Source organism: Candoia aspera, chromosome 1 (assembly GCF_035149785.1).
Source record: "Candoia aspera isolate rCanAsp1 chromosome 1, rCanAsp1.hap2, whole genome shotgun sequence".
Classification (NCBI taxonomy): Eukaryota; Metazoa; Chordata; class Lepidosauria; order Squamata; family Boidae; genus Candoia; species Candoia aspera.
The window spans coordinates 324,636,901-324,662,681 of NC_086153.1; the positions used below are offsets into that span (position 1 = coordinate 324,636,901).

Consider the following 25,781-nt stretch of genomic DNA (forward strand, 5'->3'; position numbering starts at 1 on the left):
ATGGAAGTTGGATGCCTCAAGGGATACTTTTTTGTTCATTCTTGAAATAAATTGCATAAGCACTTTTTTGGCATGAAGTGAATATGCCAAAATTCTTAGAGGTTTTTTTGTCTGTCTATCTGTATGTTTGTTTTAACTTTTGAACTTCTCTTTAATCTCTCCCTGGCTTCTCGTGGACTTTGGCAGCCTCTTGGGCCCTAGATTCCACTTATGTAATAATAAATAATTTGGTTAACTGCTTGGTATTTGAATTATGAAGCTCTATCAGAGCACACAAAATGCAGTTTAGAGCAGCCTTTCCTAGCCTGGTGTCCTCCATATGCAATGTTTCTCAAGCTTGGCAGCTTTCAGATGGGCAGACTCCAACTCCCAGAATTCCCCAGCCAGCAGGCTGGCTTGGGAATTCTGGGAGTTGGAGTCCGCCCATCTGAAAGCTGCCAAGCTTGAGAAACACTGTCCATATATGTTGAATTATGGCTCACATTATGACCAGCCAAGAAAAATGTGAGTTGTAGTCCAACAATATTTGGGGGCTTTTGGTTGAGAAAGACTGGTTTAGGATAATATTTGCAGAATAACTTGTTGCATAAAGACTTATATTGCAAAATGTGTGCAAGTGTGTCAAACAGCTTTAACAGAAAAGAAAAAAATATGTTTCCTTGATACATAGAAAAGAGAAAACACTCAAAATATAATTGGCCTTGACAACCTAAACCCAATATAAATTGATTGTGTAAGCCACCCAGAGTCTTCTGTAGTGGGTGGCAGTAACAAATCTAATAAATTAAATTAACTCAATATGTTAAATAGATTTTAAGAGACAATCAACTGAAGTATTTCCAGGGTTTTTAAAAAGCATTTCAGTGTTGTGTGAAGCAACTTATCATCTTTGCCTTCCATTGTATGCCTAGCCATACAATCTCTTTCTGTATATTACCCAAGAGATGTTCCTAAATGTGGATTGTTAAGACATAAAATACTCCAGTGTTATTATTTACTAAAACTAAATCTCATTTATATCTGTTACAAACACTTTTTACAGCTTTGAAACTATATTGTCCCATTTTCTTTCAGAATAGGATGGGCCTTGCTCTGTAAGCAAGGAATCGTCCATGAGCATGGAACCCTTCCACAGTATAAAATCCATTTTTCATGCAGTCTGGTAGTTGCTTTCCTAAAGATGGAGACATGATGCATCAATAATATTTCAATAATATGTCTATCATATGGGAAAGTCTCACTTTAGTGCTGCATTTTCATAGTTGTTGATAGCACTAATCTGTGATTTTTGCTCCCCTACCTGTTCTAGCTTGGTTATGAATTGATAGGTGGGAGAATCCATTTTGAAACAGGGTCAGTGGTTTAAAAACTGGTAAGATAAGCCTGGGAATAGCAGCCATTTCAGGACCTCGGACAGCTCCCATGGCTGGCAGACGTTGCTCCAGTGGTGCTCTGTGTGAACTAATAATTGCCACAATCCTACCCTTCAAGTAAAGTGGTGAGGAGTTTACACAGTTGAGAACTGTGACATGTAAGCATGAACAATGAATGGTTGCCAATGTGGCCATTTGTCTTTAAGTCTGGGCTTTTGTAGTGATTCAAGCTCCTTACTGAAAAGTTTGCGATTTCCTGATACTTTGGTTTTTCCTCCTATCTGATCAGGAGATTGAGAAGGGTATCAGACTAGAAATGTCAATCTGAAACTATCAATAAACTGAACATGTGGGAATTCCTGATAATGAAAGCTGAGCAGCATAACAGACAGTATCTATAGCAAACCTGGAAATAGTAACCATGGGAAAATTTGTGTGGACTCTAGGAAGCATGCTCATTTAGGTCAAGAAAAGTGGGGTAACTGGACAAGAAATTCTAGCAGTCAAGCAGCATCTACCATCATAGCTTAGGGAGGTGATTTGGGTATAACTAGAGCACTGACAGGAGATCAATCACGTAAAGAGCTACTTTTCCTGAACTGTAGTTTATGAATCTTCCATGGAGCAAAGACTCACTCTGTAGAGTGAAAGCCAGACTAAAACTTGATTTAGTTGAAATATAGAAGACCCTTAGATATATAGGTTTGCCCATCAGTCCGCCATTGGAAAATGCAGCATTCTCCTCCTGAATAATGAATTCATTGCTGTTGTGATTACAGTGTAAATTCATGCTTAAAATGCATGTTGTGGGCACTGACTGGGCATTGTGTATTAAGTGATGGGGGGGAAGGGCAGTTATTTCCCCTGGGTGCCTGAGATACAGTCCTTTACTCTGCCATCCTCTGCGCTGCTGTAAGGGATCCTGGGATACCCATTTCAGCTTATGCTGCACAGAAATGGCACATAGAAAATTGATCTGCTAACTACAGTATGTTGGACTGACCTGATCCCCCCCTTGTCATCGAATGAATTATTCTCCATCCTGTTACAGTTGCCATTGTGAGATGTATTGGCTTGGTTAGGACACAGCATCAAGCCATAATTTTTTTGGTGTAGTGTGTTGTGTGAACCCAGCCATTTTAACTTATTGGAGTATACTATGCTTAAAGCAAACTGTGGCTTAGTGAGAACCCAGCCATTCTGTGATTGGGCAGAATCCTTCCCTATCTTTAATAAGTTAGTTGCAATAACAACAGCCTCTTACAGTTCTCTCTGAAGAAAAGCAGAAAATGAATGTTGAACAACTTTTGGAGGAAAAAAAATGGAAATTTCACAACTGAGGCTTTAAAAAAATCAGAAAAAGAAATGTTGTTTTCTTCTAGTTTACTATCTATCAAATTCTCTTCATTGTTATTTGGCTCAATATAGGAACAGCAGGAACTGGAAAACGTACCAGAGATTTGTGTGGAAAGTAGTGGAATAAAATCCTGTACTAGTTAACTTTGCTACCCTTTCTGTAACATCTTAATACATGTGTGTAAAGGGCGGGGAGGTGGGGTGGGGAGAGTTCTCCTCATCAAAGCTTGGCAGTTACTCTGTAAGTACCCACCGGGGAGTTGACATTTCATATTTTCTGTTCGAGAATCGTAATCTTACTCATTACTTAGAAGAGCAATCCCTTCTGTCCCATTGCGCTTGCGCCAGTGGTGGCAGTGGCAGCTTGTTAGATGCATGTCTTTGTGATGGCATACAGTATACCAACCAAGTTCTGACCTTGAGTTTGCCTTGATCTTACATTTAGACTCCGAACCCGAGGAGCAGGCCCTGACATTCCCAGTGCCTTTGGAAAGGCTGCCGCTGCGCAGATCAAGTCCTTTCTCTTCCACCCTTAACCTGCAAAACAGCTTTCCGGGGAGATCCTACTTTGAGCTAAGATCCTCGTCCCACCAAATGAGTTTGCACTCCTCTTTACAATCTCTGAATTCGGCCGGTGGGTGAGCCGAGCACGCTTAGCCTTGCCTCTTGAGCTGCGCTTCTGGACGTTTTTGTTTCAGGGTCTGGTTCTTGTTTTGTTGCTGTTTGCTTCTGCTTTCCTTTTTGGATTGTTATTTTGGGGGGGGTCCCATCTTCCTGCCCCCATCCTGCCCATGACATCCATATGAGATGGGGTCAAGTGTTCTGTGTTGTCGGTGGTCTGCTGCTTCCGCTGTGGAGGAGACTGATAATGTGGATGTGTGACACGTTTGTCTCTATGTAACCAGGCTGTAGTACGTTGAAATGCACTAGCAAGCAAGAAAACCTAGTAGAACTAGTGAAGTAGCTGTTTCCGTCAGGCTGGCTGCATAGGCATGGGTCCCTAGTTCACAGTTGGTCTTCCATAGATTAAAGAAGCTCAATTTCTCCCCCATATCCATGATATAAATTGGGAAAATAAATAAATAAATATCCCTATGCCATATCCACATACAGTGGGCATTCCATTATTTACCCACACAGGCTGAATTCTTAAATTATTTTTATGAGTTGAAGGTTTCATGGGGGGACAGTTTTGGTGGAACTGCACCTGCTGAGTGTCCCGACTGAAGCACAACCATCTTGATACATTCCCCAAACCACATGTACCAACAATTTCTATAGATTAAGGAAGCTCCATTTCTCCCCACCTTGCCATATCCACGTACACACACATGCATATGCAAGTTGGCAAATTACATTTAGAATATATATTTATTCCAAAATCTACGTTAGGCAACTGTATTAGGCAAACTTGAAGGTCACTGAAAATGTTCCAGATTTCTACTTGGCAATCCCAGAGATAGCCTAATAAATGTTTTAACCTAATAGGGATTTTGGCATTTTTCTTATGGCTGATAACCTTTCCTTTGCTTGCTGTGTGGCTTAGATATACTAATAATTTTAAGATACCATCTGAGATACTAAGATGCAGCAGTTACCATTATTTAGTCACTCCCTGTATTTCTTGCATCCTCCTACCGTATATACCTATGCATATATTGTCAGGCACGTAGGCATAGAGACCGAGTCATTCCTTTCTCTTTTTTCTGTAGATATTGATAGGACCTGTCTATGGGACATGTTTGAGAAGGCTGCCATTGGGAAAACTTTAGAAGAAAGGCAAGATTGATAACTTATCCTTGATACTAAAACCACCATATGAGTCTGGAGCAGAAGAAAGTTGTGGCTTTTATGTCTTCTCTGTCCCCCCACCCACCCAAGAGGTCAAGGGGAACCATTCATTGTTACAGCTGAAATGCAGTCTAGCGGTGGGCATTCCATTATTTACCCGCACTGGCCTAATTCTCAAAATATTTTTATGAGTTGAGGGTTTCATGGGAGGACAGTTTTGGTAGAACTGCATCTGCTGAGTGCCCAGACTAAAGCACAGCCTATCTTGATACATTCCCCAAACCACATGTACAAACAATGTTTGGCCAAATGCTTGGAATATGCTTTTTCTCTCTTCTGTAAATGGTTGGGGTTCTAATACTTGTGGAGGGACCAGAAGATCAGATCAGATCAGATCAAGCATGATCCACTTAATTTTTATTGGTTAATTTCTGCTGGATTTCATTGCATCCAAAATGGTGGCATGCACTGGGATGCAGATGCATATGTGCTATTACTCATACAATAAGCGTTCAGTTATTCAGAAATTCATTCAAAACTGCTTTGAATCTATGGAAAAGGATCTTAGATACACAATGTAAGCTTGGAAGGAAGAATTCACATTATATTCTTGCCAGGGGGAAAAAGAATTAAACTTCCTTTCTTGCAGTGATTTCCCCTAAGAAGTAGTTCCCTAAAGGATACTACTAGCATTTTTTTAAATGTGCATATTAAATGTAAAGATGCATTGAATGGAGAATGTAGTTTGGTCATCAATATGCCCATTTTACAGATCACTAACTAAGAGTAATCTGACCAAGGCCACCCACTGTGTTCAGGATTAAGCCTGACTCTGACTTAGATGCTAAGTCAGAAGGCGGTGAACTGTAGTAATAAACATGCTAAGCCCTAATACAATAATGGTAATTGGGAATTATGATTTACATTTTAATGTCTTGTATGAAACCAGTCAATTGTGATTTTTCCAATCACATATGGCTCTGCAATTCATGACTACATGCTGGAGGAGAAGTAATCTCCAAGATATGTCAGCTTCCCACAGGCCTTGGAGAACATTCAGGAAAACCACCACCAATCACTGGCATTAATGTGTTGGGGTGGGGTTGGTCAAACATAGGTGAGTGCCTGGGATGGAGCTGCCTCTTAAGTTTCCCATGTGACAAGATGGAGGGATGGAGCGTGTTTGCACAGTGCACTTTCAGTCAGGCTATTTCTGAACATGGGTTTAGTGTTCTTCAGGAAGGCCACTAGACTTGTGTTCAAAAATAACCTAACAGACAGGTTAGAAAGTGTGAAGAACATTTGCGGAACCTTCTTCCATTTCATCTAGTTACCCCCTGCCATGTCATTCTTGTCGATTTCACCCCCAATTCTTTTTATATGGGCCCGTCTGCATACTGTACCAGATTTCACTTACAAGATGATAATAAACTTGATGTTGTCATACACTTATCCCAAATTGGTAAGCACTGCAAGGAAATATCAAGGCTGGGAGCGAATGGCCATTGCTGGCTGTACTTGGAAAGAGTAAGCAAACTGTCGTACAAACAGGCAAAGTAATTAAAAGAGGTAAAAGTATAGCCATGCAAAAGCTCTCCTCAGCAGAACTAGAAGAAAACCTATAATGCACTTGTTGGGACACAACCAGCAGAACCCAGCCCTTTTTCTCAGACTTTCTGTGAGATACAGAACTAACATTCTGTTTTTTTAAAATACAGATCTAGCACTCTTTAAAAAAAACAAAACAGTAAACCTGTGCTTAAAAACAGGTCTAGTGCTCTTTCAAAAGAGCACTAAACCCGCGTATTCTGAAGTGCCAACCAGGCATTTTGTGGAAAGACATCTCTGTGGAAGCCAGGTGTCCAGGATCCTCTCCAGTCCAAATCAAAAATGGCCATGGAGGGCAATGCCCAGCCTCTGGAGAAACCTCAAGGGGCCAATAGGAACTGGGCAGACCCCACTCCTTGTCTGTGTCATCAGCCATATTCTTGAGGAAGTGCTGTAGATCATGTCCACAGCAAAAAAACGTGCCTGGAAAAGCGGGCAAACATGATTTCAAGCTGGGAATGAGATAGCGTAATGAGAATATGTCCTTTAAAAATAGTGAGGAATCATGCCACAGTGCCAGATCCTGTCATTTTTCAATCTTTAGCAAGAGGATGACCAAGAAGGAAAGCAATTCTAGATACTGGCTAAGTGCACTTGTCTAACCGCATAACCCTCTGCTTCTTTCTGAGGTCTGCAGTCTTACTGGATTCCCCTAGAGGTCTCTGACCCTTTAAGTCAGCAGGCACATTCAGAATGTTCAAAATAACTTGTGGGTTCTACAGCAGCTCTGGGGGGGGGAGTGCTTTCAACATTAAACAGTAGCCATAGAGAGTAGGGCCAGCCATAAAACAAGAAAGGCAGATAGGACAGAAAGCTTGGTGGGCCCTAAGGGAAGAGTGTGTGGACAAATTGGTACTCACAGTCACACTATTGAGGTTTCCAAGACTATATGAAGCCATCAGCTCTTAGTTTTTGCACTGAGACTTAAGCAAAGCTGAGGTCCCTCTGCAGCTATGGTCAGCTCTGCACAGTAGCCAGTGTTTTTGCCTTTCCTTTCCTTTCTGGATCCTCCTGCATGGCTAGCTTGCACCAGTATAACTCCGTAGGCCTCTGCCTGACCTTGTCATAAATGAAGGAGTGTAGTTCTGACACCTCCGTTCTTTCAAAGGAGGAGCGATGCAGCATTTCAGTCGCTGGGCTACACCAAAGGGCCACATCTGGCCTTTGTTCTCTTTGTTATACTGTTTCCCCATTGTGCTTTTATGGGCTTTGCATCCCATTGCCTTGGCTTTCAACATTTTCATACTTGACCGTTTTGACCTCTTGTCCAGTGTACTGAGTGTTAATGGCTCACCCCGTTTTCCTGTGTGTGGAGTTTATATATTTTGCAGAAGTCTGGTATTAAAGTGGGCACAAAGTGGGAGGGGAGGGGGTTGGAGGGCCTCATTCCTAAATTGAAAATGTGTGCTTCTCTTTGTGTTATTTATGGAGAAAATGTACTGTATAATATATGAGTTCACAATTTTCCAAGCTGGTAAAGGTCCAAAATCATTTAAAAGGCCTTATGGATCCTTATAAACAGGGCTGTGTGCATTTTCCATATTCATGTGCAAAATTCTGCAGCCACATTTCTAATCGCACATTTATGCATACTAAATTATGCATACTGTTGCTTACTTCTGCATACATTACTGTTTCCAAGTCTAGATGCTCAGAAAAAAAAATAACAAAGTACATAAGAGTAGAGAAAGAGGTGGAACTTTTTCTAATTGTGCTTCAATCAGAAAAAATCAATTGGGGGGAAGGAAGAGGAGGAGAAGGAAATAAAAGCAGAATTTTCCAGTATATTGAACTCCGTTCTGTGTTAAGAACATCAAACTCTGCAGCTCATTCCATCCAGGTCAGCATCTCATTCCATTATAGAGACAAGCAGATGCTTTCGGGAAGCCTGACAAGCAAAGTTTCAGCCATTTGGTGTTCTCTTCCTCTAGTGATTGGTATTTTGGGGTACGCTGCCATTGAATGTGGAAGTTCCATTTTACATGGCTAAGACTTTCCACTGATCCACTCCGGCTTCATTGAACTAATGAAGCACAATGTGAAGAACAACTGCCTTGGCCTTTCTGACCCTGCTGCAACTCAGTACCAGGGGCCAACTGGTTCAGGTGGCACACCCATTGGCCACCCCCCACCCCAGTGCAGACGGCTCTGTTTTTATACCAGGTCTTCAGCCTTTGGAGTGAATCTGGCAGTTTGTTTGTATAGCCGATAAAGGCAAGCACTCTCTGTTGCCTGCGTCTGGTTGCAATTTCTTGATGTCGAAGTGTGAAATGTAGTATCTCTTTATAGGTTTTGAGGCTCAGTCAGGACCTTTCTCCCAATTCGGCAAGTATATTTGTTCCACTTCAGTGACGTGGCCTTTGTTCTGGTCTCTTGTTCCTCCAACTTTCTTGTTCGTACAAAGACCTACGTTCAGTCCAAGACAATGTCTGTTCTGCTACAGTGTGTGACAATTCTGAGACTAGGGCAATACTGCAAGATATTCCAGGAAGAGATTTCACAGCGAGAGACGCTTGGAAGATCACAAGGGTTAATTGGTTGGAGAGAGCAGGCATAAGGCTCCAGTGGACGCACAGCCTAGTTAATACGCTCCCTCATTCATTTCAGTGGCAAAGCTTCACGCATGCTTCCTCCATACATGTGGAACTGCACTCTCCTGTTATACACTAATGGCTCCTGAACCCTCTTTTGGCGTCAGGGCCTCCCGGGGAGACAGGATGTAGATCCCTACAGATTTTGGGCTTTTCTAGTGATTAGGTCATCTGAGTGGGATATTCAAAATAGTAGTTCAGAGTGGAAAGCAAAAATCCAAGCACACATGTATATGGAAACGAATGACATGAAGGCTGTGGAATTCTACAGTGAAAAGCCTGCACAATTAGGAAGCAAAGCAGGCATAGGCAAAGACAATCAGGGAGCCAAGTCTTTGACATACAGTCTGTGAAATGCATCTATTTCATATTTAGTTTGCAGACTGGGAGTTCAGGCAGGGCTGGGGAAAAGTAGTGATCGGCTGTAACAAGTCAGGAAAAAGTAAAATTTCCTATGCCTCAAGAAGACAGTGCTTTGCCACCAGGATGCAATGGCTCAAGGTTCCTTTTCAACACTTGAGTCCACTTTTGGCCAATGACAGTGGCTATAAATGGTGAACCTTTACCCCACACCGACTCAAAGGCAGTCCAGAAAGGGTGACTGATTTGAGTTATTAAACCAGGTTCCCATGAACTTGGATTCAGCTATTGCAATAAAGAAACTGAGGCCTGAATTTTCTTTTTACTGAATCATAAGGAAACAGAGGAGTGTTCAATTCTCATTTGGTTCTGAAAGGGTTTTTGGAAAGGCAGATGATCCAAAGAATCCAGATCCTGCTTTACAGTTGATTTGCCCATACCTTTCCCTTCCCATCTGTACAGCTATGTGGTCTTCATTGTTCCTTTTGTATAATTACACAGAGTTTTTGTTAGCAAATTGATGGAGCAGCTCTGGGAGCAGAGCTAAGTAAGAGAGAAACGGATGCAATTAACAGATACATCCATGTGTGAACATTGTAAAGACCACAACTGGAGGATTTGGTCTCTGTACAAATGCCAATTTTACTTATTGTTTATTCTCCTTCATGCATTCCATTTGGAATGACAACAGTTGATATTAAAAAAATGGTAGCAGGTATGAACTCTCATGGGTGCATGGGGAAAATGTGTGTGTGTGTTTGTGTTTAGATAAACTGCACTGATTGGCATTGACTGGACGTGTGTGTTTTATTCTACGTGTTTGTGGCATGGCTCAGGGAATTATGTTCCTCTTGTGTTGTAGACAAGGTGGTGTCTTTTCAATTATGCAGCTGGAAGTTGCTACGTGGCTACAGAGAAGTTCTATAGAGTCAGGAAGGCAGTTGTAAGGGGAAAAGGTGGCCAAGGGTGTTAAGTCCTCTTCAGGACCTACCACATCTCTGCAAACTGCCTCTCCCCTGCCCCCTCATTTTGCAATGCATTTCTCCATTCCAGCTCTGTAGCTGAACTCTTAATGCAGTCTTAGCATTACGATTGCTCCCAGTACCAAGTTCTAGATTTCAACCACTGACTGACATGCCTGAAGTATACAGTGTATAGCTGCAAATGAGGAAGTTTTGTGGAATGATTCTACGTTGTTTGAAGCGCACATAGAAGCTGCGTTAGGAGATGACGTTTTCATTTCTGAAACTCTCTTGGCTCATCACCATCTGAAGTCTTACCCGGTCTAAAATATTTATCGTCTTTCTTGGTGCCACCTAAAAAAAGAACTTAAAAAAAATCAGAATAGAATAACATTCAGGATTCTTGCAAAGTTTCAATGCTGAGTGCAATGGTGTTGTTTTTGTGCTTCTGTCTGAGAACCAGAATCCATTTCCTCACATACTGAATGAAAAGTTGATCTCTGAATTTGCAGAGTCTGATTTAACTGGGGTATCTGCAATATACCCAGGGCTGTGTGTTCATGGCCTCTTCTAAAACAATTTGCTGAATATTAGGCTAAATCTCCAAAGGAGAACAGTTTAACAGTGGAACCAGTTACTAGAGAGGGTGTGTATAAGCAGAGACTGTAGGATGCATTTTAATATATATTCCTGCACTGAACAAGGGATTGAACTCAAGAGGCCTAAATGGCTCCTTCCAACTCTATGATTCTATGATCCACAGATAGAACCCTCCTATGTTGATTATTATGTATGTTAGCTCCACACGCACTAGTTTTCTGCTGCTGGTATGTGATATCCTTCACATGGTGAGTGGTACAATATGCAGCCAGGCTTTTGGTGGCTTCCATTTCATTTCAGCTCTTCCATTCTCTAAGCCCTAAGCTTTTTAGCAGAGACTTCTCTGAATAGACATTTTCCAACTCCCTTGCTTTTTAAGCCGATCCAATTTGCCCCTCTGTCCCACTTTTTGGATTTATTGCAGAAGCACTCAGCAAAACCCTCTTGAGGGGTCTTTGAATGAATGCAGACCCAAATTCCTACCCTGCATGGCAGCATGCAATGCTTTTTGCATCAACTGTGTGTCTCTGCCTACCATCATAGTCACACTGATAACTGTTCAACACTTGTGTGCGTTGCAGTGGCTTGGTTTTCGTTTGACCCCACCACTGCTCACTCCGACATCATCTTCTCCAATGACAACCTGACAGTTACCTGCAACAGCTATGATGACCGGGTTGTGTTGGGCAAAACTGGCTTCTCCAAGGGGCTCCATTACTGGGAGTTATCCATCGATCGCTATGACAACCACCCAGATCCAGCTTTTGGGGTTGCCCGGATGGATGTTCTCAAGGACGTCATGCTAGGGAAAGATGACAAGGCTTGGGCCATGTATGTGGATAATAACCGGAGCTGGTTCATGCATAACAACTCACATACCAACAGGTACCTGACTCCAGATTGGTTCTATTGTTCTTGTTTGGTCCACTTGAAACCTTTTTAATTAAAATATCTGGGGATGCAGGACTAAATCTTCTTCATACAAGACATACAACACTGTATTATTTAGCAGGAGAGTCGTGCGGTACCAAATCATTCTAACCAGGCTGAAGTCAGCAGCTTTATTGGATCAGAGGGAACTCTGCTCCCCAACCCACTTGATCCCTGCTGAATTGGGAAATTCAAATTTGAATTTACAATATCACCATTTGCTACCTATAGTGGAGATGTTTCAGAGCATAAGAGAGCAAGCCAGAAGTTCCCCTCTCCTGGGGTGGGGGACAGAAAGGAAAGTATACAGAGTTTTCAGTTCAAGGATTCTTAGAAGGGAGCCAGTCTGGTGAGCCACTTGCCAAGATCCAGAACCCATTCCATGTGAAAGGACCTTGTTCTGACTTCAATCTTGGCAGCAGAGTCTAACATATACTCAGCCTGTTTTTATTTTCTTGAGGCCAAGCTCCACTTGCAATAAAAATGCAACAAAGCACAGCCAGCGAATAAGAGGCAATCTTTAAACAAAATTTTAGGCACTTAGCCCAGTAAAAGCTTGCTGGAATAAAATTGTCTTTCTTCATCTGATGAAAGATAGCTTGACTGGGGACAACCTAAACTCCATAAGATAAATATTATTCAACAACTAAGAAGGTCTTACCTTTTTTTTATCCTCTTCCATATTTCTACCCTTGGTGGGTAGATTGTCCCAAGTGATTTTGTGTATGGGTCTGTGGATCTTAAATATCATAATTCCCAGCCAGAGTGGTCTCCAGCTGATTTACGGCTTTAAGAGTAATCACTAAAATTCTGAATTCAGCCTGAAGCAATGTGTAATATTGTCCAATGAGCACATCCCCACTAACAATCTGGACCAAGAAGAATCTGAAGACTTCAAAAACAGCCCCAGGTGGAGGCCACTGTAGACATACAATGTTGATGTAACTAAGGCATATGTTACCACAATCAATTCTAATATGCTTACAAAGCCACTATTTAGCAAGTTCTCTGAACAAGAATCCTGTTCCAGATTCTTCAGCCCACCTACAGTGCAGTCACTGAATCAGACACACTAATTGTGTCCATTGGGCATCTAAGCAATTTAGTCATGATACACATTCCTCTGTTAGTGGAACACATACGTTCCCTACAAAAAGCCATGCCATCTAAAAGACTAACTTGGATGTGCTTGCAGGATGATCCCTCAAATACCAACATGCAACAGTGGTCAAGAACATTGATGTAGGAGTGGGGAAAGTCAGGTTTAAATCCTAATTGAATCATAAGCCTCACTGGGTAACCAGAGCCAATTATTATCTCCAAGTCTGACATATGTTGTGAAAACAAAATATACTGTACAGGCAACCATCTAAGCCACCTTTAATTTGGCAGAGTAGAAGTGTGAATTAAATAGATGCTAACTGACATTTCTTTTCAAAAGGACTGAAGGAGGTATCACCAAAGGTGCCACTGTAGGCATCTTGCTTGATTTGACCAGGAGGACCTTGACCTTCTCCATCAATGAAGACCAGCAGGGACCAGTGGCCTTTGAGAACCTGGAGGGTATATTCTTTCCTGCTGTCAGTCTCAACCGGAATGTGCAAGTAAGGATGGGATGAGATCTGGCTGGTTGAGAAATGCGAGTTGGAGGTTGTGTCTTCATATGCAGTGGCAGTGGTGGTAGACAGCAGCTGTACAGAATGGGAGGAATAAAATGCAGGGCTAAGGTTAAAAAAAAAAGGAGTGAAGCAAAAGACCTAAAACAATCGTCCTCAAACTGACCACCTTCAAGACGTGTAAACTTCAGTTCCCAGAATCAGCAATGGCTATGCTTGCTGGAAATTTCAAAAGTAACTCCACACATCTGGAACACACAGAATTTGGGGAAGGCTGGCCTAGGCTATGAATAAGAACCTAAGGTCCAGCAGTGTTCTTTGCCATTGTTACTTCCTTTTGGCCACACTGGCTGAGACTGAGGGAGGTAAAGCCCAACAACAGGTCTTCCATCCCAGCCTATGATATGCCAAGACCGCTCTGGATTTAAAGGAGACAGTATTCCCTGGTCCCCTCTTCTACTGGTGACCAGGCATGCAAGAATGAGTAGCAGTGGCTTTGTTATGATTAGTTCTAGGAAGCTGGATCTAGCTGGTACTGTCCCACAGTATCTTTTTATTGTAAGCCGCCTAGTGTCACATAAAAGTGAGATGGGAGATTATATGAATTGAATGAATATTTAAATAAATAAATATCTGAGAGGCACTATGTCAGGGGCAAATTAGAAAATTAAATGGACATAACATTTGGCTGCCTAGTGGGTCAAAGTGTTAAGCTGAAGAAGATAAATATTGGAAAGGAGAAGAGAATATGTGTAGCTCAGGGTTGAACTGTGGGGTTCTTGGTTCTCTCCGAGCTTGGTTGTTTGCTTGCCGGCATTTCATTACCCAACTAGGTAACATCATCAGTGCCCTGATGATGTTACCTATTTGGGTAATGAAATGTCGGCAAGCAAACAACCAAGCTCAGAAAACACCAAGAACCCCAAATATTGGAAAGTTCGAGATAGTTTTCAATTGTGGAACTTACTGAAGCAAAGCTGAACTCTCAGACTGTGCAATCTGATACTCAGAATCCATTTATGTATCTTTTAGGGTTAGGGCAAAAAATATTCGAAATTAGAAATAGCATTAGTGAGGGGGGGAATCACCTTACCTTTGCCTTTTGACTGTCCCCACTTGTTTTGCAGCAAAGGGTAATGGTATGTGAGAATGTCCTTGGGAGACAGGAGGAAGAGCTGCAGCCTAGACAAGGGTCTTATAAACAAAATCTGAGTCTGAAGGAGCAAAGGTGGCAAAAGGGTCTCAGAAGGGACCCTCCCTAGTTTTTGTGGGAGTAAAAGTGAGGGATGGGAGGGGTACTTTCAGTCTTGCAAGATTCTGTTAATGTAACCTTACAATAAAGACAGAGTTAGTACTCCTGGTTGTGCTCCTTGTCTGGATTACCTCGCAAGGCGGACATCAATCTTGCAAGTCTAAAAGTACCTCTCCCATCCCCAGGAAACTAGGGAGGGTCCCTTCTGAGATGCTTTTACCACTTCCCCTCCTTTGGAGTAAAAATTTATCAGACCATTGTCTCAGCTGTGGCTCTTCCTCCTGTCTCCCAAGGTCATTCCCACATGCCATTACACAAAACTATTACTAACCATGAACAGGAAGCCACTGATTTTTCCCACACTGCTCCCTGTACCTGACAGTAGATCATGAAACTTTGATGGAGTATTCTGGGGGTGGGGAGGAAGAATGGGGAAATCAAGCTCCAAATAGATATCTGGGATTATTATCCTTCTAAATTCCCCTCAGAACAGCGCCTTGGCAACTCTCCCACCCAAATTCAACTGAAAACAGTGTTCCATAATGATGTAGGTCAGGAAGCTTGGAGGAGCGGGGGGTGGGGTAAGAAAGCAGGTGCTCCATGCTGCAAACAGTAAATTTACTCTGGACCAAAATAGTCTCCACCCCCTCCAAATTCCATCCCTTTCTCCATTTTACTTCCTAGGGCACCATTCAGCTCAAGACTTACTTTTGTGCTTTTCTGTAGGATTAAAAAAAACCTCCACAGTTGTAACTATGCATAATCCAGTAAAGGGGTCACTTAAAAAATATGGTCTTGATCTAGCCAAAGTTGGCCAAGCCAAGAAAAATTTAAGCCCTTGTTTAGCTGACTCCCTCAAAACCCCAGGGGAGTTAAAGTGTCTTAGTCGTTTACATTTTGATGTACAATCTTCCCACTTAACTGTTGTTCTTGTACAGAATCACTATCAGTTTGTTGTATACTGTACCTGTTTGGGAGAATGTGTGTGTATTTGTGGGTCTGTGCATTGACAGTTGGTTCTGCGAGCATGGGAAAGCAAGAGCTAATTAACAAGGGATTTAAAATGCTACCCAAGTTGAACACTGTCCAAGCTGTGTTTGGTTACAGGTAACGCTTCACACTGGCCTGCCAGTCCCAGACTTCTACAATGCACGGGGATCCTTGCAGTAAGGAGAAAGTGGACGTCCAGTGGCTTTTTCTCAGGACACATCAAGAGAGCTGCATTGACGTTCTTCAAGAACTGACCTCATAAGAGCAAAAAGGAGAATATCTGGTCATCTGGCAACTCCAGAACAGCAAAAACCAAATTTTAAAAAAAGCAGAGGGGCAGAAACTAGAGAAAATAAAGGACAAACCAGACTTCGTACCTAAACAAGGTGCAGCAGTTGACACCCCCCCCACCCTTAGTTTCTCCAGCCCCACATGCTGTGTGTGAGTTAGCTTTGCTATTTTTGCTTTTTGGTTGATCACAAAGTTCCTGGAGAGCCTGAGGTGTAACTCTTTCTCTATTTTCCAGTTTGGTTTTATTCCTAGTTTGGATTTTTCCTTTTTCTTGAATGTGAATCAGACCTCATGACATAGCAGATGTGGTCAAGCCATTCTGACTCCCAAGAGAAGGGATGGCCGTGTCCATATTGCTGTGGATTAAGTTCAAAAAGGGCACACCAAACACTTCTACAGCCTGATGGCATGTAACAATTGCTTTCTCTGAGTCCAATTAACTTCACCTCCACCATCTCTTCCTTTGCAGCCTTTCTCAATGAAGAATATCTTCAGAAAGTATCAGCTTTGAATTGCCATGTAGTCAGTGCTGCAGGGACAAGAGATGAAAAACATACCACAATGTAAGCTCTACCCTTGACATACTTACATGCAATGTTGTGATGCAAGTATGAAAGGGTGGAGCTTATGTTGTGACATCGCAGCACATATCTAGTTTTGGCATCATTCTGGCTAGCTATGGAAGCCTATGTGTGTCTCCCAACATCATCATAAAAAGCTTCTGAGACCAGCACATACCGTAAGCAAGGGATCAGCAACATGATGGCTGCGGGTACCATCAAACATAGTGGCCGCAGGATCCCAGAATTAAATAAGAAATTAATTTTTAAAAAAGGCTAAAACTTCACAAGATTGCCAAATCTTATGAGACTTTGGTGTTTCCACCTGAATGTACAAGTTTTGGAGCAGGAATGCCCAAATTTATGGGGATCTTCTAAATTTTTAATGGTTTCTTTAAAAATAAGTTTATATTGGTGCCCATGACAGGAATGACTTGCAGTCTTCTTATGGACTATCACTGCTCCTGAGGTTAAAGGTTGGGAATCACTGTTCTACATACAAAGCCATGTAGAATTAATATTTTTGGAAAGTCAGCTTTTCCTTTTTCTAGTCAAAGCAAAGAGAAGGATGGTCACATTATTTCCACAGAAATGGTAGACAAGCACTTGTGCTGGAACAAAGAGAGCTCACAACATCTACACACTTACTAAAGGACTTTATTCTTCACTTTTAATTCATGAGCCACTTTTTGGGCACTATTGTTTTATAGCCAAGGCAGATCACCACAAACTGCAGAATATGGGAAACTAACAATTCTATTTTTGAACAATAACAGGAATCTCTAGGGCACATTTAATGGGGCTGCCATGTTTGTTTATGATAAAATCAACAGCAGAGTTACATCACACTTTTTCTCTTGGAGCTCAGGGTGGCTTATATGGGAGTTCTTCCCACTCTTTATACCCCACAAGCCACTAGGAGATGGACTGAGCTGAGTAAGTGGAAGCTAAATGCAAAGTTGGCTATAAATTGAAACTATAACTTGTTTATCCAGTCAATTCTCATCAGATATTCTTGATCCTTTTTTGTTCAAATAATCTACTGCAGTTTTTTTTTCCTTTGGTGCAACCCTTGAGATACTTTGGAAGCAAGTGAGACCTAAACAATCTAGGATTCTTAGTTTGTATCAGTTTTGTCATATGAACCATATCCAAAGCCAGACTTTCCTATATCATCATCATCACCATCACCACCATCACAAATTAACAGAGCCAAATGCAGTAAATCCTAGACTACGTTGCAGAATCAATATCTTGCCATAGAAATCAATTGAAGGATAATTGGGTGTCATTCATAGATAGCCAATAGCTACTCCCAAACCATCCAAGATAGTTCTACCTCTCCATGGCTGGCAAGCTAACAGGGAAAAAATATGATTCAGATAGGTTCAGCATGATTGTGTCTGAAGAGCCAGACCGAGACACCAGCCTACTTCTAGGCCAAATGTTGCCAAGCTGTTGTGCTCCATGGTAGTGGGGAAAATGCGGTCACCTGCAGAAAGCACCATTTTGGAGAACTTTGTCCAAGACTCAGACTCACTGCAGAGGCAGCTGGGACTCTTGATGCTGGTCCATGCCTGGAATACCCGGATGGTTTGCAAAGCAACCAACCGACTGACGGCTTTCTAGAGATGTCACTGAGTGTCCCCCTTACCGCTTCTGCAACATACAAAGCATCTGTTTTGCTATTCTGTTATTGTTCTTAAACAAAGGGAATTTCCCTGACCATATAAACATGGGGCATTGTTTCTAGACAGTATTTATAAATGGACAACTATGGGGATGGGGGAAGTATCTCTTGGGGTGTTTTCTGATTCTGTAAGCAAACTATATATGGGATGACTTTCTCTTGATTGTACACTGGCGCTTATCACATGTCTTTCCCCCTAGACATAAATGTGAGCAGTTTGTTAGCCATTTTAGGTAACAACATTTTTCATAGCTATAGTGAAACTTTTGCATCTAAAAAAGAAGGGCATGCTGTATCAGACTGGGCACCTGTTTGTGGCTAATGTATGGAAAGGCAAAGGTGCCACCTCTTTGTATTCCTCTTCTCAAGAAATGAACTCTGCCATGGTAACATTTCAACCTTCCTTGCTATGAAACCAGGCCAATTCATGTTGTGTCATCAAAAGATACTCCATGGCCTTGATAATTTTCTCCTTTACCTTGATCTCTACTTTATTCCCCCACCTTGGCATTGTTAACATTTTGCAAGTGTTAAGCCACAATCCTACATTTCTGCTGGGTTGGAATGAATGCTTTTGCAGCGGAACATCATTCCAGAAGACCTACATTATAGTCACGTCTGGATGCAGTGCAAGACGGGAGAAGTATAGCTTCATAATACAGGTGGGGACCGATGCACATTTAATTCATTAGCATGAAAAATCAGTTATGGCCTTAGCGCTTGTACAGTTGTATGTATTCCATGGAATTAATTTATACTTTGCTACTTTATTTGGAAGATCTAGAGGTTTGCTGAGCAATGCCATAAGAAAGTGGTCTGTGATAAGGTTATGTCCAGCAATGAACTAGGTAGCAAAACAGTAAGGGAATATCAGATAGTAGAAATTGGGAGAGCTCGGAAAAAGCTGAGATGTTGTTCCAGCAGGAAACAAAGCACAAATGAGCCCTTGTGTTTTGATGGTGCAGACCTGAATTCTGCTGAAGTCCCTGAACTTGGAGACAAGGGAGAGGAACTGAAAAGAGAGGGACTTCTTGAAACTTAATAGCTTCATGGCAATTAGTAACCTTAAAACTGTGTGGCTTGGTCTAGCTCGAAAAGAGATTGTGCTGCACACATAAGTTGTGGTTTTTAGAGTACGACATCAATTTCACTGATAATGTGGTGAATGTTCCTTCTCAGATTGGGATCCACTGCTTTTGAATCGATGCATGTGGCCCATTTGGGGGACTCAGATTGGTGCTATTTTAGAGAAGGTCACCTCTGAAAATTGTGCTTACCAATCTCTGCCATTGGATTCTGCTCCTCACTTGAAGGTGACTGATTGTTTAGGCTAACTATGTACATAAGCCATTCCCCACATTCATTCATTATGGTTGCTGTCGCTGTATTTTTCTCCAACCACCAACAGCATGCTGGCCTCCATTTTCTTTTGCTTTCAATTAGAGATGCACGCTTGCTCTCTTATCTTTCTCTAAAATACAAAACAAATCAACAAAAAAAGACAGTTGTGTTTGACAGTTGAAATACAGGGTTTTTTTCTTTACCATTGTGTCACATCATTAAATTATTAATGATTTGTTTTTAATTATTTTAATGAAGAGTGGAGATAAACTAGGAATGAGCAGAAGAAAAAGATCATGTGTAATAACATGACCGCAAAAATAAAATAAAACTCTGAAACAAGGCAAGAAAAGACACATCTGTAAATAAGTTGCTGGTTCCCACTGAGAATTCCTTCCCTTTAGAATTCATCTTTCCCTGTGGTGATGGTATTCTGCATTTGTTTATCTCATTTATGTTTACCTAATTTATTCAGTGGGCACTATTTTGCATTCATATTGTTAGCTTTCCTTGCTGCAAAGGAGCCAGGTTGCAGGGTGACACAGATCTCCTCGCGGTTTTACGTTTCCTAAGAGGCTTGGTGGCTGGGCCACTGCAGCCCTGTTTTCCCCAGACATCCGTTCTGCTTCTCTACGATGTTTCTGTTGCTTAGAATAGATTCCTAGTGATGCATAACATGCCACTGGCAATTGTTAGCTCTAAACAGCTGCCCTCCAGGCCCACTGGGGCCCTATGTGTTGTTCTAATAAAAAGAATAGTCAGAGAACTGGAACCGTTTCCTGCTGCATTTTTGGATGTATATTTGAGGAAGTGTGTGTGTGTTTGTGCGTGTGCATGTGTGTTCATATTTTGAATGAGAAAGGAGCTATACGAACATACCAGCAACGTTCACGGGGGTTAAAAAGTCAAGATGGTGGCCACAGCTGTGCCACTGAAACTCCACCCCATTTTTCTGCACATCAGAAAGAGGTGGGGATTAGAATGTGCAGTTACAGCCACCGTCTTGACTTTTTTAACCTCCTCTATGGATGCCCACGCAGCTGAAATTAGATTGGAAGCCCAGGAATATCCACGGATGTGTCTAGATGGAGCTTATCCTCTCATACCAGGAATGCAAATAAAAAGAAATGGGAAAAAAAAGTTTAAATATGGAGTTTTAAGAATCAAAATGAAAAACCATGGAAAGGTCTTGCAATGACACCCCATAGCTCTGGTGCATTACACACAGAATAACAAACAGATTAAACATATTTTTATGAGAACTAATTATTTTGGTTAGATTTACAAAAAACCACTTTTCTGGGCACTTGTTAAATCTTAAGATTTTACTTGGATATTTCCTAGATTCCTGGCTGGAATTCAAATTTCCGAAGAGCACCAGTCAAGTTGTTATTCTTTTTGCTTCTTTTTACTGTGCTATTTTTTGATGAATAAAAACACAAGAATACTAAAATCAAAACAGACTAAAGAAAAACAGGATGCTTATTTGCTTGCCAGAAGTAACAGTTGGGTGCAACCTGCAGTTCTAGGATACATGACCCCCCAATGCCCTAGGTAGGTTCCCCTGATCCGCTCCAAAAATTGCCACAAAATGGTAAAGTTAATGTGTCAGAAAAGAGAAATTATTAAACTCTCACCATGTCCACCCATGCCAGTATCTCCTTGTTCCCCCATGGATCAGGCTGTGCTGTCCTGACCTGCTGTGATGGTCCCATCCTGGCTTCAATTTCCTGGTCATTAAGATGTGAATATTGGGTCTGAAAATGAGCTTGAGTGTGTGTGAGTGTGTGAGTGTATATATTTGGCACAAATCTCCACAATCACAGGTACATTTCCATTAAACTGAGAAATCCTCTGTCTCTTTCTCTGGGGAATGGCAGAAATACCAAGCAGCCAATGGCTTCCATCCTCAGAATATCCCAGCTCATGAATAAAATCTCAGAAAATAGTCTGAATTACCTGCATTAGGGTCTGAAAGAAGAGAATTCTTCATTTTATAAATCTAATGGCTAATGTAATAAAAATTTTAAAACCACCAGGAAAATATCAGAAAGAGCAAGCTAGATGCATAACATACCTTTACTGATACTATACTGGGCACATTTTCAACACCTAAGAGAGTTGAGGAAGAAACAACTTTAAAATTCTAGATGTATACTTTTGTGTGTGTGTGTGGGTGCCTTCAAGTCAGCATTGACTCCTGTGACTGCCTGGACAAGTCCCTGCAGTTTTCTTGGCAAGATTTCAGAAGTGTCTCCTTCGTAGGGCTGTGACTGGCCCAAGGTCACCCAGCTGGCTTCGTGCTTAAGGCGGGACTAGAATTTATAGTCTCCCAGTTTCTAGCCTGGTGCCTTAACCACTACACCAGACTGGCTTTCTGGATATATACTTAGCTTATGTATATTTAAGTTTTACTTGTAAGAACAGCCAGAGTCAAAACTTCATAAAGGCAGAAAGGTTTTTGAATTGTTAAATGTCAAAGTGACCAGGAAATTAATATTTGGGGGAGCACTAATTGGCAATAGTTCAGTCTCATTAATTTCAGTGGTCAACATGAACTCAGTGCTTTCCCATTAAATAAAATCCAGGTTCAGAGGAAATCCATAGGGCAGTTTCATTATTTTATCATGGCCCTCATGCCTGTTACTTTCCAAAAGATGGCAGTGTAACCATGCCTTATCTATTAATTATTTATATGGGCATTCTGCAAAGAGAATTCTGTTTTCTTCCAAAGTCTTATACCACTTGTATTGCCTTCCAAATAGAGACTGGATTCACATTATCACTAAAAAACATGGTATATTATTTAGCTGTGGTTTGTTGCATGAATCACAATATGCTGAGTTCACATGACATGCGAAGAGAAAACCAATTAAATCACATTCTATCTTGATGAATTGCTGGCTTGCATCTCATGGTACAGCAAGAGTAACAGATGAACATAGATTTTTTTTTTGTCCAGAATTCATTTTGTCAGATGCATTAATAATGGGTTCAGTTGGTAAATATACTTAATGCTTTCATTTTCAGAAAGTTTCTAATACTTCAGGGCAAAACTCAAATACATGAAAGCACCAGCAAAGCACCTTGTTTGGCTTCCTTTGAAATGAACTGTTCTGTATTCATTCACAAACATGTAAGTCATGTTTCATGTTTTAAACAACTGCAACACATGTCCTAAAACTGATTCCACTCATATTTTGCAGGAACAGTTAGTTAGCAACTTGAGAACTCTATAGAGATCTCAAGCTGTTTCTTTTTCTCACCTGTTGCTCAGTTAGCTGTCAAGATTCTTACAGTTTTTTAACTTCTTCCAATGGAAGAGAATATACGTAGCTCAGGGTTGAATTGTGGAGCCCTTGGCGATCTCTGAGCTTGGTTGTTTGCTTGCAGACATTTCAGTACCTGACTAGGTAACATAATCAGTGATAGTGAGTGTGGGGTTTGCTTTTAACTTGTCTCCTAACTTCATCTGGACAGCCCTTCAAGCAGAAGACTGAGCTTTTAAAGTACTCAAGTGAAGATGTTCACACTAGTCTTCAAAGCTCAAGAGGCCTTGTCCCAGAACCAGTTGAGCCATATACTACAGTGGAGCCAATGATGTGATAACTTGAAGGCCTTCTTGGTAATGGTCCCCCAATTATGAAATCCCTTCCCAAGGAAATAGGGCTAATCCCCCCTGCTGAGCAGCTTTAGAAAGCTTCACTTCTGTTGCATTGTGTTCGATACTTCAAAGAACAGAAAAAAGGGCTGATTTGATGTTAACATCCTGAAGCCTACAAGATTGTTTTGAAATGGAAGAGACTGCAGATATCTGAATTAGATTTTAAGGAATGATGTCAAAAATGTAATGTTGCATTCAGGACTATTTCTAGTACTACTAGGCTGAAAAAAAAAATCATGGCTGATCCCAATTTTTGAAACCATGTACTATCTTAGATGAAATGCTTGAATTCCTTTGTAGAAAGAAACAATGTGGGAGAGAAATTGACCACCTTTTACCTTATAGATAGGAACCTGTGTCTGCATGCATCTCTTTACCAAGGTTTAGTGCAGCCCTTGGTGCCTCATTTTGCATAAAAAATTCATGTGGATACAGTTATCAGAAAGCAATAGGTTTAGATGTGGTTGGTAAGTTTTTAAAAATCCAATAAAGTACTTATGACTTAAGAATGAACAACTTTAGAAATATTAAATGAATTGTTTTGTCTATTTTTAAACCATGTCTATTTTTTTTCAAAAACCATTAGAAAATATAAGTCAAGTTGAATAATTGCAGTATATCTACTGAATATGAGCTCTCGGGAAAAAAAATGTTCTAGTTGTCTTCTCCTGTAGTGTTCTTTTGCTGAATAGCTAAGGGTAAAAGTAAAGGTTTCCCTTGACATGAAGTCGAGTCGCATCCGACTCTAGGGGGCGGTGCTCATCTCCGTTTCAAAGCCGAAGAGCCGGCGTTTGTCCGTAGACACTTCCGTGGTCATGTGACTGGCATGACTAAACGGAACACTGTTACCTGCCCGCCGAAGCGGTACCTATTAATCTACTCACGTTTGCATGTTTTCGAACTGCTAGGTTGGCAGGAGAATAGCTAAACCATCTATTTATTTCCAGTATTTATGCTCGACCCGTGTTTCAATAGAAAATAAACATGATCATACGGGAAGACTGAAAAACTATTGTAAACAACAGTTAAGACAAAATGCCAATCAAGTTACCAGCCTTTTAAAATACATTTACTTACTTCTTGTCTAGGTGTATATGCTGCTGTAATCCGTGAAGACTCAGAACAGTTTACAAAATCTTCTCCAGAAGGAGAATTAAGACAATACATCAACATAACAAAACAAATTGCAATTATAGGAAACTTTGTTCCAAAGCATCACTACATATTAGAGCTGGGTGGCTTCCTCTTCACAACAGTCCAATTCCTCTTGATGGCTTTGTGGAATATTAATAAGGAAACAGCATGTTTAATTTCAAAAGAGGAGCTACTGTTCTCAAGAAAGGGGGTGCCACTGAAAAGGCTTGTCCTGGGATCTCTGGAGATGACATTCTCCTAGACAAGGGACCCATGGAAACCCCATTCTTCCAAATGTTATTGGCAGGCAGAAACCAATGGAAGTAGGTGATCCTGAAGATATCCAAGTCCCAAGCCATGTAGGGTTTCATAAATGTCCACCAGCATCTTGAATTGCACCCAGGAAGTAACTGATAGCTAGAGCAGAGACATTCCACGAACTAGCAGCATCCATCACTATTCAGACTACTGCATTCTGGACATGTTGAGTTTCCCAGTAATCTTCCACGATAGCCCCATGTAAAGTGCATTACAATAGTCAAAAACGACAAGAGCGTAACATAAGCTCAAGAAACCAACAAAAGAAGCATGAACACAGTGTAAGTTCAACTGCCCACTGAAAAATGCTGAGGTTTCTCTTAAGCAGCTAAGCTAACTTATGTTCAGCTCTACCTCAGTTCACCAGCGAACACAAAGAATCCGGTTTTGCAATACAGTTGCCAAGTTTGGGGATTAGCTGTTTTCCCACTGGCAGAAAACCTTGCCTCAACCTGATTTCTGAGCTCTCTCTCCTCCCCTCTGAATATTGTGCTAGCAAATCTCTACTGCTTTAAGATGAGCAAGGCGTGGCAGCTTTGTAGTCCCTTCTGAATGTGAACGCTCAAATGATTTAAAAAGGGCAAATGCTACTCACAACGTGCCATGGACAGGGGATAGGTGTGGCATTGGTTGGATGCCATTTTCTGGCAGCCTACTGGCCAGCTGAAGAATGCACTGTTTGTATCCTCTGAATCTTGAGGCTGGCGATGGTGAGGACTACCATAGGTCAGCTTGAAATTAATCATGATGGGGAGTGAATATGGGGACAGCATGGAAAGGCCGTATGTCACAAAAGAAAGGTCCCTGGCTATCATGTCTATCCAACATACTTCTGACAGGACAGCAGCCAACCGTGCAGGGAAGTACCTTTTCTCACTGGCCAGTGGCAGCACCTAAGAGTTGGTAATGTCCATACTGTTGCTGCTTGGCTTGTTTAGCTTCCAACTTGCTTCCTGCTTTGGATTCCTATTGGCTAGACAAGATCACAGAAATAAACACCAGCATTACATGACCATAACAAGAGGCTTCCCCGGAGCTGAGTTGCATGTGCCTAGACACAGAGGTTTAAAGGTGTATCAGTTCATTTATATTTAATGTCCATAGTTGATTTGTTCATTGCAGGAAGCCTCCATTACACCATTGTAATTTGATGCACTCCTTATCAACTGGACATTGATGGCACCCTGTATTCAAGAGGGGGGGCACATTTGCATGAAGTTAATCTGCTGCTGCCGATCTCTCAGGTGCAGTTAAAGACACCTGCTCTTCTAATTCTTGCCCCTTGCATCTTTAATTTCCCAAGGGTTAAATATCAGGAAAAGCTTATTTCTCTTGCACCTGCAACGTCGCAGCA

General features: G+C 41.4%; 1 protein-coding gene across 1 annotated transcript in view; it reads left to right on the forward strand.

The window, feature by feature from the left end:
- The window catches only part of TRIM9 (tripartite motif containing 9), a 59,761-nt gene extending 42,184 nt beyond the window's left edge, over window positions 1–17,577 (forward strand). The window contains exons 8-11 of the mRNA XM_063290547.1: window positions 3,175–3,363; window positions 11,223–11,526; window positions 13,013–13,175; window positions 15,547–17,577. Coding sequence (XP_063146617.1) covers window positions 3,175–3,363; window positions 11,223–11,526; window positions 13,013–13,175; window positions 15,547–15,609 — 719 coding nt within the window. The 3' untranslated portion in view covers window positions 15,610–17,577. The remainder of the gene's footprint in view (window positions 1–3,174; window positions 3,364–11,222; window positions 11,527–13,012; window positions 13,176–15,546) is intronic.
- The last annotated feature ends 8,204 nt before the right edge of the window (window positions 17,578–25,781 follow it).